Genomic DNA, 19,059 nt, shown 5'->3' on the forward strand with positions numbered 1-19,059 from the left:
CAATTTACCATTCAAAGCTACATTTATTCCCCTACCATCTATCTTCCTTGTATACTTCATTAATTTTTTATAACAATTAATTTCTTCCTCTCATATACATTTTCAGTCTTCTACCAGTAGTCTTAATACCCTCTTTGAATTAAATACTAGTGCAGTATCAGTTACAAAGAACATTCCTATTATAATCCCTTTTGACCATCATTCATGAGACTCATAAGATTGTAGCCCCAAACCTGAATTTGCTTCTCTTTTGTACTTTTTTTTTTTTATGGAAAAGACAATTGGTGGATTTTTTTTATTTGTTTAATGTCCTTGAATTTTCCATTCTTATGCTAAAAAAAAAAAGTTTGACAATTTGCATATACTGTAATTTTTTTTCACTTTTGAACAATTTACCACTTAACCCATACAACCTCAAAAAGGTCCATATGCTTTTCATATTTATACTGTTAGATGCCATCTCTAAATCCATGAATGTCCAAAATATCTTTTGTCAGAATTTCCACACACGTCTCACACCAGAGTGTAGTAAAACAGGTCTGTTTTACTACACTATCCCATTATTTTTTCCACTTGTTTTTGTCTAATTCAGTGCCCACTAATATGTTTTACCATATATTCTTAGTGTCTACACAATGTTCCATTTTTCATTACTGTTCCAGTGCTTAGCCTCACCTTATGTGCCTCTATTTTGTTTTACACATGTTTCTGTACCCTTTATGGGTTAGTGTCTTCTGTCTTTTTTATATTGTATATGTATTTTGAATTAGTTTATTAATTTTATTTATGTCTTTTAGCCTGAGGATGCCTTCTGAGGTGAAACATTGGGTAATTAATAAATGAAGAAAGAAACCCTGGTGTATCCCTGCCCATCTCTTCTGTATATATATATATATATATATATATATATATATATATATATATATATATATATATATATATATATATATATATATATATATATATATATATATATATATATTCTCATACCATAAACTTCTCTCACACAAACTAATGTACACATAATTGGCTTATGGAAAGTCACAATACTTGAACAGGGCTAGGATGCACTCACCTCCTTGATGCTACGCAGTAAGGTAACCCAAGTGTCTGATGGAGTGATTCTGACCATGTTGAGCTCCTTCATTTTGGCAAGGGAGTCACCTCCACTCACAACTAGATGGGTGGGCATGTAGGAGCTGTCTGCAGGGTCAACTAGCAACCGTAGCCACTCCACTGCTATGTTGGGTTGCATCTCTAGTCGGATCCAATGCTGCAAATGAGAGTATTATGAATTCTTAATTGAACCAGCTATGAGTAGAAAGAAATTAATGACCAATTTCCTATCTGTCTTGATGTGCATTTTCACCTCTCATACTATTTCATACATCATAAAGCCTGAGGCATGGAAAAATCTTTATAATTTCATAAACTTTGGATATTTTGGATATACAATGTATTATGAAAATCTGGTGAAAATTCAATTAAAGTCAGATTGCAGGCAGTACCGAGATGAGGTTCTGCTAACAGCCAGCATTAGAAATTATTCAGATTAGAGTTATAAAGAGAGCAATGACAGAAAATTACTATAGTTCTGACCTAACTGAGATAGGCTTTTAAAAATTTAAATAAAGTATTTCCAGACAATTGATTTCACAAAATTTTTTCATGCATATAACAGCAGGCAGCAAATACAAATAAAACATCAGAAGGTTAATGAATGAAAACCAGTACATTACAATGATAACCAATGAAAAACTCAGTTAATATCACCTCATAATAATTATCACCTAAATATATCTTATATCCTGACTAAATAACTCCTTTGTTAAAGTTAGATATTTTGAAAATCATTATATGCTAATATTAACCCTGAAATATCAGTATAGTGCAAAATAATAATTTAAAAGCCAAACTGAGCCACTGTTTACATACACAGGTAATGGACTCTCATTATCCATCTATATCACCTCATATCACATATGATTTCAGAACATCCAATCTTCATATTTTCCCCAGTTGGTGTTCATACACTTGCTATGTTATTTGGATGCAAAGTTATGGCCTTCATCAATAAATGTAAAATGATAAACACTATTTTTCTAAGGCTGCACGCAGGGACAATCTCATTACCACACGTCGCAAGTTGCCAAGCTCGCAAGTAAAGGCTTTTGGATCTCCCATATTACAGTATGACTCAGAACAAACTGACCATTCCTTATTAGACATTATCTATATATAAAGCAGGTCTTAGTACCAAAGAACTTTGCACTCAGAAAGACTTGAATCCATTGTCCATGAGCTGAAACAAAAATTCAAAGCAAGTGGGAACAAAGGCTTAACCCTCCCTCAAATACCATCAGATAGGCCTCATAAGGTTCCTTAAGAGGACAAGGAAACTTCTGAGAAGGCAGCTGGAGGTTAATCCCAGCCTTACAGGATGTCAACTTATGGAAAGGAATCCTGATTTGCTAGCTGGTGTCCCCCTTTGCACAGTCCATGATACTTTGTGCTGTGACTTTGGATACTGCATTTTCTGCATAAGAAAAGGCCACTTAAAAATAACTCACTGCAGAAGAAAAGGATGGAATATCTAACGGAGTGTACAAGCACCCAGGGTCTGATCCCAATGACACCTGCTACACACACAAAGGTACAAAACACCCTCAGAGCTTAACAGTTTGGGGATGTTATACTTTCCATGGCTTTGGTTAAAAACACTATTACTACTGAAGAACTATTAATGGATCACTTTGAGTCATCTCTTGAAATGACCAGAACCAATATTTTCCAGCAAGATGGAGCACCATTGTCAAGGAATGATTAGATAAACATAGGTGGGTGTTATTGCAATAAAGATATTGGGTTATTAATTATCCAATAATTATTTTTCCTGTGTTATTGATTCATCAGTATCACCAATACTTCTGGTTTCAAATTAGCAATAATTGATAATTTTAGTTTTTGGAGCATGAGCATGTTGAAGTTTTAAACTTTCAAAATCAAATGCAGTTATTTTACTTAAAACAGTACTTTTATTAGTGATGAGACAGGATAAACACTGAATTTGAATTTTTTAAAGATTTTTCTAAGTTTTCTAAAATAAAGATAAAAGTAAAGATTTGGATTTATCAATTTTCTTATTTAATGTCAATATTTTTATTGCTAGTATTGGAATTTTGGATTTATTGATTTATTGGTTATCAGCTGATAAATTTATTGCTCGTTATCAATTATTGGTTATTGCCGATAAGGTTATCATTATCAATTTATTGGTTATTGTGATCAATTTTCTTATCACACCCAGCTATGTAGGTATGTGTGAATTTGACAACATAAAAGACTGGCCTGTTAATACACCAGAAATTTCTCCAATATGGAATTTATGGGCAGTAATGAGGCTAAGACACCTCCACACTCTAAACGGGACTCTAAGCATATTGACGGTTATGTAACAGGAGCACCTGGTGCTCAAGCAGAGTCTATGTTTGGGTAATTAAGTTAATTTCTTTTGACTTTATAAATCATGTTAATGAAGTGAATCATAGTAGCCACCTACATATTGTACTCAGACATGCAACCATCCTTGAGCACTCTTAATCCTTTTACTTTCATCACTTAGACACTTCATCCTCTTGTCCCTTGTCTTTTTATCTTTTTTTACTCAAGAGTATTCTTCTGCATCATCTTCACATGTCTGTCTATATTCTACTTGTTTCTCTGACTTCTCATGTCTTCCATGTATCCTTCTTTCTTTTCTTTATTTCCACCACTTCTGTATCAACCATTTGCTAAACATCAATAAGTGCTTTTTCTTTTTGTTATTTAAGCACACTCAGTGCATCCTCATCTACAATGTTCTCATAATCATCTCTATGATTCCTTTCAAGTTACACTCCTATCTCATTGCTCTCTTGCTAAGCTTCTGCTTTAAAGTCTAATTTCTTCTCTCTTTCAGAATATATATCTACCATTTATATTTTCAGCAATATCCCTCACTAATCTGATCATTAAAGCCATATTTCAATCAATGGAGTATCAGCAACATCTCAAAAGCACTTTATTCATAGCCATAACATCAAACCAAGGGAATGAAACATTATCTTTGGTTCCACAGAAAACATTTACTGTATCCTAAAAAGTAAATGATAAAGTAGTGTGTTATTGGCTAATACTGTAATGCAGTAGATATGATAAAGGCAAGAGTGAAGTAAATACATGTAAGAGAAATAGAAAGTGAAAGAAAGAAATCAGGATAGTAAAAACTGATACATTTTGAATAACCCATTCTTTCTACACAGATTTGTTTTATATTTAAAATGTGAATCAAGTGAAATGAAATGATGTAAGTAAGTATAATACCTTCAATTATAAATCATCCTTTAACTCATTCTAATTGTTTTCAGATCCATAATGATTTGCTTTTTCAGTAGTGCAAAGCCTGACTATGTGATAGATAATAATAATGATAATAATTCTCCCTACCTTCCCCTCTTGTCCACAGCTCTGCCAGTAGCTCCCTGTTCCATCAATGAGTCGGTGGGCCCAATTTTCTCTGGAGGACACACTCAGGTTTCGCACACAACGGTGCCAGTCCTCCACTGTGCCATCTGATCCTCCTAACATACCTTCCTTTTTGCGGAACCGTCCACGCCCAGGAGGACCTGCATAGACAGCAGCACTCCCTGCAGCAGGAGAGGAAAGGCTAACTTTCTTCAGTTTAATGGACCTTATAATTATCACCACTGGGAAAGGAACACATTTATCTCCTTGATACCCACAAAATACAAAAATTCATATCAGATAATTACAGGAAAATTTAATAACAGAAAAAAAACAAAGCAAAAATTTGTCATATCAACAACATTTATAGTTCAAAACTTTAAATCTAAAATAGCAAAGGAAAGATATTGCAATTTCTGAATCACTAATAATTTAGAAATTAGATTATTTAATATGAAAATAATAAAACTATCTAAACATTAAGGAAGAAATGCCTGTAAAAGCCACTAACCTGGTTCAGCTATTCTGTTGAATAAGTGTCGATGGCTTCTTTTGGTCTGATAACATTCCTCACAATAGTCAAAATTATCACATACTTTACACTTCATTCTTGCTCCTGTAATGAGATGATATGAAGCATTAACAATTACTCATGTAGCTTCACTCCTGAAGATATGCTCTACTATTCACATAGAAAACTTTATACTCCTTTAAGCACTTTACCACCTGACCTATAGAATCTCAAATTAGTCTAAAGTCCTTCCCTATCTATATTCTCACATGCTTTATCTAAATTCATGAGTTCTCACAACATACTTTAAGTCTTTAAGCTAATCATATTTGCAGAAATTTTCTTACACACAATATAATCATATGACACTATGTTAATCCTGCTGATACAGCTAAAATATATTCATGTTTCAAACTTCTACAGTCAGGACTGTGTAAAAAAAATAAATAAATAAATAAAAAAAAATAAAAACTATCATAAGCATGGGAAGTGGATGTAACTGAGCATTGAAACTAGGTCTGACAAGCTCGAAGGACAAACCTTAATAGACCAGGCCAGACCATAAGGTACCTTCAGCCAGTTTGGTTTTTAATCATATTTCCATATCCTGTGACAGCATTACACTGTCACATACAAATTATGTGGTCTATAAGATGAATTTCATGTATGCATTCATTTTGGATTTGAAACAAGTAAAATCTTGAGAAAATAAATTTCAATAATTAATGAAAAAGATACCCATTTCAGTAATAATTAAGTAATTCATGTGCTCTTTATCATACAACTGTAGTTCATCATCATTATATATAATGATCAAGCCTTTCCAATAACTATAAAATCACAACAGTTATTACTGTTTTCTACTAAGTGAAAGGGTTTCCTGTATAACTCCTGACTGTTTGACCTCCCTAACCTGCTATTCTCCAGACTCACACTTTGTTCTCAGTTGTTATCCTTCTTCAGTTTATCCTTTTTTTCCTTTCTAATTCCTACTTTTCTTTGGTTTTCTCTTTTTATTTCCTTAAGTTCTGCTTTTCATTTTTCCCATTTATCCAAAATACAAAAAACCTTTTTAAGATTTACCTATACACCTATCAATTTCTCCATCATTTTGATTAAGTTCATTCTGTTTTATCTCAAGAATTTTTCACTATGTTCAGTCTTTCCTCTAATTTGGCTTCACAAAGCTGCTTGGGCCCTACAAATATACATTTTTTGGCTCCCTGATGGTTGCTGTCCAATCCTATATCTGTTGCTGGTGTTATTCTCTGAAGATAACCAAAGTCTCACTCATTTTTGTAGAAGCATCTACTGCTCCTTAGTCATTAATGCTTTGTGTGTGTATATGCACATGTGCATTTACCTATTTGTATTTTCACTAAATTAAGTCAAGTTTTATTCTCTTTAAATTCCTGTAGACTGTTTGCACATACTACTTCCTGAGAGAATATGTGTGTTTAGCTATGTAATTTCAATGTCATTTGTTTGATTCTTAAACCTGAGCTTTGCATGTGTAGAAAAGAGTATATAATGCATCATATATGATCTGTTAAATTAGAATACAGTTTAGAGCTTACCTGTGATAGGTGAGACCCCACAACCATCACAGGTTACACTAAGATGACAGGATGGGACAACCTCCATCTCACTCACTAGGCCCTGCCAATTAGGCTGCTGAGGGAAATCCACAATGAGGTCCTGGCCATTGGTGCTCACACCTGGTGAGGGATAGTGATCAACATCAAGAGGGTTAGCTTCAACTTCTATCATTGCAACATAAAAAAATTAACTTATTGCCAGCAAATATCATCTCTCACATGCTGTAACATAATGATACACAACAACCAACTTCTTTTTAATAACAAACTCTTCAGAACGTTACTCTATGCATCTTTGTCATCATCATCACTGTTCTTTTCATAATTTTGAAAGGTAGACACCTTGTTTACCTGGGACAGCCTCTATAACTTCATGGCACCTTGTCATGCTACCTAAATATGCTATCCTTTACTTACTTGTAACCACACCAATGTTGCGATGGTTGACAGATCCCCACTTATACTTAGGAGTTACTACTGAGCTCTTCACTCTCACTTTGTCTCCAACCCTGATAGGTCCATTAGAGGCAAGGGGAGGTGGAGACTGATCCAACAGCTCAATGTGAATATAGCGCACCCAATATGTGCCTCCCTTGCGATGCCAGTCGACCTGAGGACACATTTATCAATAAAGTGTACACAAATAAAACCGTAAAAACAAGAGTAGCTATGGAGTTTTCTGTTCTTGTTACAGATATCAAGACTGTGAGATTAATAGAGATTTATAGATAAATAATGAGACAAGCATTTGTTTTGTATGTTATAGTATACAGAGTCTGAGTTATACATACAGTCCAGTATGTACATCAGTATTCACTAAATTTCCTTATTCAATTTACATTCCTTACACAATTTTTCTTTTAGTCCATTCCAGATATCAATATTTCTCTGGGGGTTAGGACAAAGGTAATCTGTTCTCAGTTTTAAAAAGGGCTGTTAAAGTCAACAGTAGGAGGAAATACAGAAGTAAACAGGGAGTTCCAGACTTTACCAGTAAAAGGCATGAAAGATTGAGAATACAGATTAATTCTTGCATTAGGGAGATTGACAGAATATGGGTAAGAGAAAGAAGAAAGTCTTACACAGCAAGGCTATGGGAAGGGGAGACCCATGAAGTCAGCAAGATTCAAAGAAAGAAAGAAGAAAGAAGTGATAGAAGAAAGCAGGAGATGCAACCTTGCAGCAAAAAGAGACAGACTGAAGACAGTCAGTTAGAAAAGAGGAGTTGATATGACTAAATGTTTTTGATTCCACCCTGCTCAAAATGGCAATATGAGTGCAGCCCCTCCCATATATGTTAATTATACTCCATACAAGGGGAGACAAGGCATCTGTATACGGTTAACAGTTGGGGTTGGGATGAGAAAACCACCGAACTTCATAGAAGCTGTTTGAGTGAAAGATAAGATGTAAAGTTTCCAATTTACAGTACCCTCCCAAGGTTTGCAATAATTGAATTTCACGCTGAGTCATAAATTCTTAACATTCTGACTTTCTTGCATTATCTCCTCAAGTTTCAAGTTTTTATCGTGTATGAGTCACACCTTCCAACTTTTGATGTCACATAGTAAAAATAAATATGTAAGTTCTTTGTATTGTATATGTAATTCTGTGTACAGCTCACGTAACTGGGCATACAGATTATTTATGTGGATAAACCACTTGTTTGCCATGACACTATAAATGGTCACATTGTGAAAACACATAAGCAAATAAGAGATGTCTCACTACTGCAGTACAGCATCTGCCAGTGTACATCATGCTTTGGTTCTACTGCACCACCACACTGCTGTGTCATGCTGAATGTGAGAACAAACCTAACACACTCACATGGTTCTTGCTACAACAGTACAACACTGCTATCCCACTGCATCACATCTGATGTGAGGGCACAATGCACACATTCATACAGTTCTAGCTGTTGTGGCACCACACCACTGTCACACTGGATGAGAGGACAATACACACACATAATCAAAAAGTTCTACATGTAGTAGTAGCACACAACTGCATTATGTCAGATGTGAGAAGAAAACACCCACATACACAGTTCTAGGCCATGCAGCTGGAAAAAATACACATTTTTTAGCATTTTCAATACCCCAAATTTCAAAATCCTTGAGTTCAGCACTATGCCTATGGAAGAATGCATGCAAGAAACTTGAGAGGATACTGTAGATTATTAGTAAAGGAGAGACCAAGTATGTTCTTTGTAGAGATAAAGATAACTGCATGTCACTGAAGAAGAGGATATTTATCTGGAAGGTTGTGTAAAGCTGATAGATGGAGGAATTGGGTTTTGAGACATTGAACAACACTAAGTTTGCTCTGCCCCAATGAGAAATTTTAGAAAGATGACAAGTCAGGTATTCTGTGGCTTCCCTTAATGACCTGTTTAATTCCTGAAGGGTTGGATGTCTAAGAAAAGATGTAGAGAAGTGAAGAGTGGTATCATCAATGTATGAGTGGACAGAATGAGTTTGGCTGAGATCATAGATGAATAAAAGAAAGGGAGTGGGTGACAGGACAGAACCATGATGAATACCACTGTTAATAGACACTGGAGAAGATTAGTGAACATCTAACAGAGCAGCAATAGAACTGAAAGAGAGATAACTTGAGATGAAGTTATGAAAAAAAATAAATAAATAAATAAAAACCAAAGGAGGTTAGTTTGTAAATCAAAGCTTTGTGCCAGCCTCTATTAAATGTTTTTTTATATATTTAAAGCAACAGTGAGAATTTCACCAAAATCCATAAAAGGGGATGACCAAGACTCAGCAAGGAAGGCCAAAAAATCATCTGCAGAACAGTCACATTGGAACTCATACTGGTGATCAGAAGGTTGTGAAGTGATAGATATTTTAGAATCTTCCTGTCATGGACAGATTCAAAAACTTTAAAAGGCAGGAAATTAAAGCAAATGGGCCATAGCTTAAGGGATATGAGTAGTCAACCTTTTTAGGGAACAAGCTGAATGAATGGAAACTTCAAGCAAGAAGGAAAGGTTGATGTTGATAGTTGGAAGAGTTTGAAAAGGTAAGGTGCAAGCACAGAGGCATAATTACAGAGAACAATAGGAGGAACCCCATCAGATCCATAAGCTTTCTGAGGATTAAGGCCAGTGAGGGCATGGAATACATCATTAAGAATTTTAATAGGAGCCAAGAGATAGTGAGAGGGTAAAGAAGAGGAAGCAATAAGCCCTGAATCATCTACAGTACACTCTCAAGTTTTGTGCTTACTTCTTTTCAAGGCATACCACTAAAAATAAGGATCATGAACTCTTGAAGATGTGCAAAAGTTGGGATTGTAAGAATTTAATACTTGATAAAAAACTTGATCACAAAATTTGAGTGAAGAGTTCTACTTTGGAGAAAGATGAGATGACAGTGGTGCCACCAGGTTGAAAGAGAGGAGGAAAAAATTAAGGTGAAAAACTGTTGGATATGTTTTTGGCTAAGTGCCAGAAGTCATGAGAGGAGTTAGGTTTGGAAAGATTTTGATATTTTCTATTGATGAAGAAGTTTTTGGCTAAGAACAGTCTTGGTGTGATTCTGGGCAGAAATGTTAAGTGCATGTTTAAGGAGATGGAAAGAATGGGAATAATATATATAAAAGAAAAAAAGTAAAGATAAAAAGATAACAAGTAAAATATGGGAAGGTGGTGGCTGAGTGCTCAGTACAAAGACACTGTGATCTCAGCATCTTCAGTTCAAGTTCTGATGGAGGTTGTCCTTTTTTCAAGCCATCACTGAGTGGTAAAGGAATATCCATGCAATTCCTATCAAACCTATCATTGACAGTAATTATATCTGGTAACTCTGGGAGACAGCACGAGACATTGCAAAGATGTTGTTCAAGACATCTTGTCTGCACTACCATGGTGGTGAGAAAGGAGGCCTGACTACCTAAGCCTCCACAAATAGAAGAGGACAGCCATTTAAGCCTCTAAACAGTTTTTTTTACCTGTAGAAGAAATGTTTTCTTGAGCAACTGGCCAAAAACATTACAAAGAAATTAAGAAACATAAGAAAAAACAGAAATGGAAGCTCACCTGAACATTGAGATTGTGCAGTGAGCCACGGTCAACCCTCACCACACGGCCTACATCCCCCTCATATACTTCTTCATAGGTACGGCAGCAGCGTACCATCATCCCTGGTGCAATGTGATCCCTCACATACATGGCATATTCATCATTACTTGTAAACTCCAGGCGTTTTCGGTAGACCTCCACAACTGGAGACTGCTGGGTGTTGAGAAACAAAATACAATAGAAGAATATAATCTGAATTTTCAATAAATTCAAATAAAGAAACACAATAAAAAAAAAGTGAATATCAGTATTAGTTAGCTAGAAAAGAAAATACTGCTGCAAATTAACTGAAAACTTTACACAGGCAGAGAAAACCTGAATCCAGAGTCTCCAGACCAGTGTCCTTCTCTAACAGGAAACTGTAGAGTGAAGGAAACAATATATGAAACGAAGACTGATAAGGCAGCTGGAAGCTGTGCAATGATTTATAGTTTTATTATTTGAGATTTATGATGTTTCATTGTCATTTTACAAAACATATCTTGAGTGATATATTGCATATGTGTGGGATATATATAGTCTAGTCTGCTGGGCCACTGATGGTTTCTTAAAATCTTCATTATTGAGTAAATGATCCCAATCCCAACAATATACACCATTCCATTCTTAACAGGTGGTTCACACACTGAAATTCACATAACTGGTTAGTATATAACTGTGCCCTAACTCATCAAATGCAAGATTCAAGATTGTGGGAAAATGTTAATAAATACATGAATCCTGTCTTAGTCTGAAAAGACTGTTAACTTATCTTAAAGCTAATAATAACCATACTTTTTGTTGTAGCTGCTCTCTCTCTCTCTCTCTCTCTCTCTCTCTCTCTCTCTCTCTCTTATAAAATAACAAATAAAAACACAAAAAAAGTGAATGGAGGAGGAAAAAGCAGGGTGAGGAAGGAGAAATAAGAATTAGGAAAGGCAGGTCAGCATACGAGTATGTGCTCATTTTTTCACACTGAATTTAATTACATTTATCTATATTATACTGAGAGAGAGAGAGAGAGAGAGAGAGAGAGAGAGAGAGAGAGAGAGAGAGAGAGAGAGAGAGAGAGAGAGAGAGAGAGAAAATATAATAGCCAGAAACTTTTATTGAGACTCTCTCTCTCTCTCTCTCTCTCTCTCTCTCTCTCTCTCTCTCTCTCTCTCTCCACTTTCCCACCTGTATTAAGTTATGCACTTGTGAAAACAGCACTCTGAATGGCCTAAATGTATGTAAATGTGCTGTACAGATAATAATATCACTTTTTTTTTACCTCATGTATATTTTACCAAGATTCTCCTCACCCTAGTTTCTCCACACAATACCAACTTTACTAACCATGGATTCACCAATCTTGGCAATTTTCAAGAATCTAATCTCCAACAGGAACATAGCAGCTCAAACAGTAGCAAATCTGACAATATTGCAAGAAGTTCCACGTTTAAGTTCTGGTCACAGCCATGATCTTTCACCCAGCCTTAAAATGGGTACCTATTAGCTAAAATTGGGAACACAAAGGTACTAAAGAAAGGAACTGGCCATCCTACTCCTGAGCTGATGCCCTGGAAGGGTAGAGCCATCAATCCTACACCAATGCTCTCAATTGAGATTGGTGCACCATTTTAATCACTATGGTTGAGGAGGGAATACCATCCTATTTATTTCCACAAATTTTCTGAAAGATTAATACTTTGATTCCATCACTGCTTTCATGATAGTACTTTTGAACATCATCTTAAGATATGGCTAATGTGACAGGCATGAATAATGTGATTTCAATATCTTAAATAAATAAATAAATAAATAAATAAATAAATAAATATATATATATATATATATATATATATATATATATATATATATATATATATATATATATATATATATATATATATATATATATATATATATATATATAAGGAGAGTGGCAAGAGTATTATGAAATACCAATCAGCTACTGTGCTAAAAGGGATGAGCAGGCAGGGATGTGGCTCTTAGATCACCTTAAACTGCAGCAACAATAGATAAGGAGTGTGACTGATCATGTAAAGGGATTGGTGATGCACTCTATTACAGCTGCTATGTAGGGTTGAATCTATCTGACAAATTCCTGAACATGACTGAGATAGTTTTGATTTGCAAGAAAGAGAACACACATGTAATAAAATTAGTTTCAAGTATTTACACAAATTCTCCAAACATTTGTTCTTTTTTCCATTTTCAGGCTTTCACCTGCCTTCATGGATCCTCTATCTCAATATTCATATACAACTATCAATATCAACAACCAAATGTAAATAAAATCTGAAAGAGCCATCAATAAAATGTAAATAAAATCTGAAAGCATTTCATATTTCGAGCCATTCTTGCACTTCCTAGAGTGCCATTCCTCCTATGTACACTCCATCAACTTATTTAATACATTCACTCTTTCTTTTATCATGCATTTTCCCAAATTCTAATAATAATTTACCAAGAGATATTTTAAATATCAGGAACTGCATGAAGCTGTAATAATATTTCAGTAAGTGGTATTTATACATGGAGTCCAAATATATAATTATTTGGAAATAAAAACAAATGAAAAGGGAATCCAGATGAATGCATGTGATGGGAGGATATGCAATAATCATAAAAAGAAAAAGAAAAAAACATACAAACTCCAGGAAGAAAGGGTCTTGAGTGGGATGACCAAAGAAACATCATTATAAAAATCACTGGAGTAGGACACAGGATATTGAACATGAAAGTAGCATTTAAAATCATAAATCAAGATGTACTTACTGAGATTGTTAATTAGATCATGGCTGAAATATACAACTGTAAAGTGTTCACTTATTCTAATGAGATGTGGTAATGAAAATTAAAATGACTATAAACACTGCCATGCTAGAAGTATATACAATAAGTTTCTCCCAGGTAAATTTTCCCCATGAGATTTCAATAAAAGTAATTCATCCTTTGGTTAAATGAATAATGGGAAATATTTTGAATGAAATTTTCATGAAAGAACCTTTATGGGTGGCACTTTCTTGTGTGAAATTAAAAGCTGTGTAGAGCAATGGAAAAAAAATGTTGGCAACATAATCATAGACTTACAATCAGTGAAGAGACTGGAACACCTTGATAAGACAAAGATTTTCTAGAGAACAATGTAAAAGAAAAGATGACATGGAGACATGAAATGAATAACTACTAACTGTGGAAGAACAGATTTCTTATAGGGATCAGTGACACGCTTTGAATGGTCAAGGGGCTGAGGTAATATGAACAAAAATTGTCCATAAATTTTGCATTAGGTCAGATAACTGTACATTAATAGATACAATAACATTAGCTTTCCTTGAGTTTCATGTTACAACTAGGTAAATACACACCTCCAACAAAGGGGGTTCATCAGTAAACTCATCAGTGAGGGAGTCTGCATCAGAGTCAAGCACATCTGGTGCTGAATCAGAATCCGAGAAAGCAAGGTCGCTGTGTTCAATGAGCCACACCACCAGAGACTCGGGACTTGGAGACACCTCACCACCTTGTCCTCCTTTAACACATGGATAGATTAATTAGTATTCTCTTTTCTTTTAAGATGCAGACTAATAAGATCCCAAAATAACAATATTGCAAAATTGTGAATACAGAAGACAAAATGAAGCAATGCAGTCAGCCCTTACTGATGTCTTTGTAGAAAGTAACAAAAAACAAAATTTATTACCACATGAAATATACCATCAAACAAAGCCTATTATCACAGAATCACAGAATATTTAACCTCTCTTTAAAGTCTGTGTCTTACTTTTCTTGATACCATGTTTCTACATGAATTTCTATGGATCTTTGCATGTTTATACTATCTGATCAGCTTAAATCTTGCAAGTAACTTATATAGCACCACACTGCTCCTAAAGTCCTGGTGAATTTATTCATGTGAAACATTATAAAACATTACTTGCAATTGATTGGGGAAAATGTTTTGACACCTTCACTTTTACACTTGCATTGCTTCATGGTCTATACTTTGGTCTTACATACAGGCATTTTTAATTAAATATAAAAATGTGATCATTACCAATATAGAGAAAGAACTTTACCAAGTGCTTTAATAGCATGTTCTACACTCTTTCTTGAGAATCCCATCTCCATCAGCTGGCGAACTAGAGGTGCAGGGGAGGTAGTTCGGGTACGCTTGCCCCTGGGAGTCTGCACAGGTCGGGATGGCCGTGACTGGGTGGTCTGGGCTTTGTTCAGAAATCCAACAGATGTTGGAACCCCAAGTGAGTGATCACTCTGGGGGCTGGACACATCATCATTGGAGCAAGGAGTGTTTGGTGATGGATGAGATATTTCTTCTGTCAAATTTTCACATAGAGCCAAGGCTGCAGTCTGTGGGTTTGATTTAAGAAAGCATTTTCATCTTAGTATCCAGTTTCATACATAAACATTAACCCATACAGTGTTGTGCTTTGTCAGAGATAGGGCTTTTCCAGTTGCATTTTTTTTTTTTTTATGTTTTTTTATTTACCCCATAAAATGAGAAAAATAACAAATCATCTCACATATATATATATATATATATATATATATATATATATATATATATATATATATATATATATATATATATATATATATATATATATATATATATATATATATTTCACATGCTATGAATGGAAGTGTGGCTACCACATCCTTGGATTTTTTTTCCTTCTCAAAGCTCACAATATTGGACTAGGGATGCAGACTTTTATTTTTATATAATTTTTAAAGCTTTTATTCTCACCTTTACATACACTTGCCACAACCCTATAGTGTGTGTGTAACAAGTAAGTACTTCTTTACATTATAAATACCTATAAATAAACAAGAACTGTACGTTCAACAAAGTGGTTGAATGTGCATGTGGCAACACACATCTCAAGGCTGTGGTTACTACACCCACAGTTCTTAAAGAGTATAATATACTGTGAATTTTATAACTTTCAGTTTTCCTCCCCTGAAGTCTCATTTCCCATTTTTCTTACCTTAATAACTATAGATTTGAGAAGTAATTTCTTAAGAGAAAGTAACTTACTTTTTTATGTGATGATTTTTGGGGAAACACTACAGTCTCCCCTGTGTAGCCATATTTGCAATATCTATAACCAAAATCTTTATCCCTCTCCAATACCATAGCTTTCAATTTCATTTTACTGCTTTGATATTACATGCATGTTGACATGGGCATAAAAAAAAATAAATAAATAAACCCCAAATATGTCAGTTCCAACAGAAGTATCCAGTCTATAAGTATGTATATGAAAACATTCACTCCTGACTTGTAGAAATATTCTTTGTCACTGTTAGTGACAAGTCTTATATATACAAACAAAACTGAAGGTCATAATATGGATAAAAAACTAAATTGTATATATATATATATATATATATATATATATATATATATATATATATATATATATATATATATATATATATATATATATATATATATACTAAAGATATACTATATACTATATACTATATACTATATACTACTATACTATATACTACTATACTATATACTACATACTAAAGTATATAGTATAGTATATATACTATATACTAAAGATTTCCCTAAGAGGTGTATATATATATATATATACATACTAAACACTATACGGGTAAACTAATTTGCAAATTAAGGTCAATTCATAATGGAGAATATCCATTATTTTAGTAAATACAGAATCAAGATAGCCAACATGATTTCAGATTCCTACACAATACTATAAAGTAATTACACACCTCTAACTGCTCTCTGGTGTAGGAAGCCTTAACTGGTGAAGGTGGAGTTGAGGCAATAATCAATTTCTGAATTAACAATATCTGGAAAGAAACATAATGGATTGATAAAATTGAAGAATAACAATTCATGATAGCTTATTGTCACAAAGACATATAAACAATATAAATGGAGAAACATGAGGTAACTTGATAAATGAAAGAATGATGCTCAATTACTCTGAGAATATGACAAAGAAATTTATTGTCTCAATTATTTCTACATTTCAAGAAGATGTGGTGTGTGCAAACAATATACAAAAATTCTAAGAAAATATGTTTATTTGATATCAACAAAATATAACAATATGGGCTTGACTTAATTCTGTGAAAATAGAAATACAGTAGAACCTCAGTTCAAGAATGTCCCACATCACAAACAAATTGTTTCACAAACTAGTTTTGTGAACAAATTTCAGCTTGGTTCATGAACAATGCTTTAGGGAATGAACGCACATTACCCATAATCCATGAAAACTTGTGCTCACTTGTGTGTTGGCGTGCTTGGTATAAAATTGTTCAAGCGTGTTATGTTCAAAAACATTATTTATTTATTTATATTTTTTTACCTTTTTATTGCTATTTTAGCCTTCATTATGCCACCTAAGAAGGAGAAAAGTGTTTGTGATAGTAGCAGTAAGAAGTCACAGTGTATTACTATTGAAAAAAAGAAGGAAATTATTGCCAAACATGAGAATGGCATTTGTGTAGGCATTTGTAGGCCTGCGAGCGGTAACCTATCTAATTTCTAACGAAATAATATAATCTCTCTCTCTCTCTCTCTCTCTGAGTCAACCCTTCAGTTGGCTTTTTTGGGTGTAACTATGATACACGCACACACACACACACACACACACACACACACACACACACACACACACATGCCAATTACACCAATATTCAAAGGAGGAAATAAGAAAGACCCAATAAATTTTAAACCAGTGTCTTTGACTAGTGTTGTAGGAAAACTATGCGAAAGAACAATAAAGGAAAGATGTATGGAACACTTGGAAAGAGATAAAGTTTTGGTAAATAGTCAATTTGGATTTAGGAGGGAAAGATCATGTTCTATGAACTTACTGTCCTTTTATTCAAGAGTAATCGATATTGTACAGGAGAGAGATGGATGGGTGGATGGTATCTACCTAGACTTGAAGAAGGCATTAGACAAAGTACCACATCGAAGATGGCTATGGAAGATAAAAATTTATGGAAAAATTGGAGGAAGACTGCTGGAGTGGATGGAGGATTATCTGGATGATAGAGAGATGAGAACAGTAATATAAGACCAGAATTCATCTTGGCTGAAAGTAACTAGTGGTGTCCCACAGGGGTCAGTGTTGGGACCAATAATGTTTTCTAATATATGTGAATGACATAATTGAAGAAACAGACAGTTATATGAACTTATTTGCAGATGATGCTAAGCTGATGACAAGGTAGAAAATGTAAATGACTGTATGGTACTACAAGATGATTTATATAAGATAAATAGATGGAGTAAATCTTGGTAAATGGAATTCAATTTAAGTAAATGTAAAGTAATGGAGTTTGGTAAGAGTAAGAAAAGAATACATCATTATGAGATGGATAGTGTGAAGTTACAGAAATCAAAAGAGGAAATGGATTTGAGAGTAATAGTTACTGAAAATTTGACTCCAGACAGACACATTGATAAAACTACTGGAGAGACAATGAATTTGTTAAAATGAATTAGAAAGACATTTTCATATTTAGATGAAGGAATGATAAAAAAGTTGTTGATTTCCATGATAAGACCAAGGATAGAATATGTGGCAGTGGTGTGGTATCCTCATATAAAGAGGAATATTACAAAATTAGAAAGAATACAAAGAGCAGTCACTAAGATGGTTCCGGAGTTGAGTAAGTCAACCTATGAAGAGAGATTAAGAATGTTGGAAATTCCTACCTTTGAAAATAGGAGAGAGGGGACTTAATAAACATCTATAAAATGATAAATGGTATGGAAAATGTGGACAAAGAATGTTTTATAACTTTAGACACACAGAGTATAAGAGGACACAGTAAGGAGTTGAAGAAAGTTAACTGTAGAAGAGACATCAGAAAGTACAGTTTTTCCTCACAGAAGTGTGAACAAATGGAATGAACTCAGTGAAGACGTTGTCAATGCCGTAACTGTCCATGTTTTTAAGACAAAATTGAATAGATATAGAGATGGGATACTATGAGATTACTCCCCTCCTGTAAACCACAACTAGGTAAAACAACTAGGTAAATACACACATTTACCTTCAGGGGTGGATGGAAGGTAGTACAGAAGAGGTAGGGAAGGCAAAGTTATCAGAAAAGAGATTAGTAGGCAGTTGTGTGTTTGTGTACATGGGTGAGTATCTCTCTCTCTCTATCTCTATCTCTCTCTCTCTCTCTATCTCTGTAATAAACATATGTCCACTACCTATATTCATCAGTAATTGAGCGTTGGCCTGTGTTGACATTCAGCACTGATAAGACAATCTTCCCAGCTGTATCAGCGCGAACACACACACACACACACACACACCCGAGAG

The 19,059-nt window shown here is 34.3% G+C and overlaps 1 protein-coding gene across 4 annotated transcripts in view; it reads right to left on the reverse strand.

Annotated features, from left to right (window-relative positions):
• LOC135097465 (E3 ubiquitin-protein ligase HERC2-like) overlaps positions 1-19,059 on the reverse strand; it is a 229,028-nt gene that overhangs the window by 76,090 nt on the left and 133,879 nt on the right. For 3 of the 4 annotated variants that reach the window (XM_063999433.1, XM_063999564.1, XM_063999505.1), the window contains 9 exons: positions 16,475-16,555; positions 14,779-15,070; positions 14,068-14,231; positions 10,670-10,864; positions 7,030-7,222; positions 6,592-6,732; positions 5,015-5,119; positions 4,486-4,685; positions 1,076-1,273 (listed from right to left, as the gene is read on the reverse strand). In XM_063999433.1, the coding sequence (XP_063855503.1) occupies positions 1,076-1,273; positions 4,486-4,685; positions 5,015-5,119; positions 6,592-6,732; positions 7,030-7,222; positions 10,670-10,864; positions 14,068-14,231; positions 14,779-15,070; positions 16,475-16,555 (1,569 nt within the window). The remainder of the gene's footprint in view (positions 1-1,075; positions 1,274-4,485; positions 4,686-5,014; positions 5,120-6,591; positions 6,733-7,029; positions 7,223-10,669; positions 10,865-14,067; positions 14,232-14,778; positions 15,071-16,474; positions 16,556-19,059) is intronic. The other variant, XM_063999465.1, reaches the window with a different exon arrangement.

The sequence above is a fragment of the Scylla paramamosain genome, chromosome 1 (assembly GCF_035594125.1).
Source record: "Scylla paramamosain isolate STU-SP2022 chromosome 1, ASM3559412v1, whole genome shotgun sequence".
Classification (NCBI taxonomy): Eukaryota; Metazoa; Arthropoda; class Malacostraca; order Decapoda; family Portunidae; genus Scylla; species Scylla paramamosain.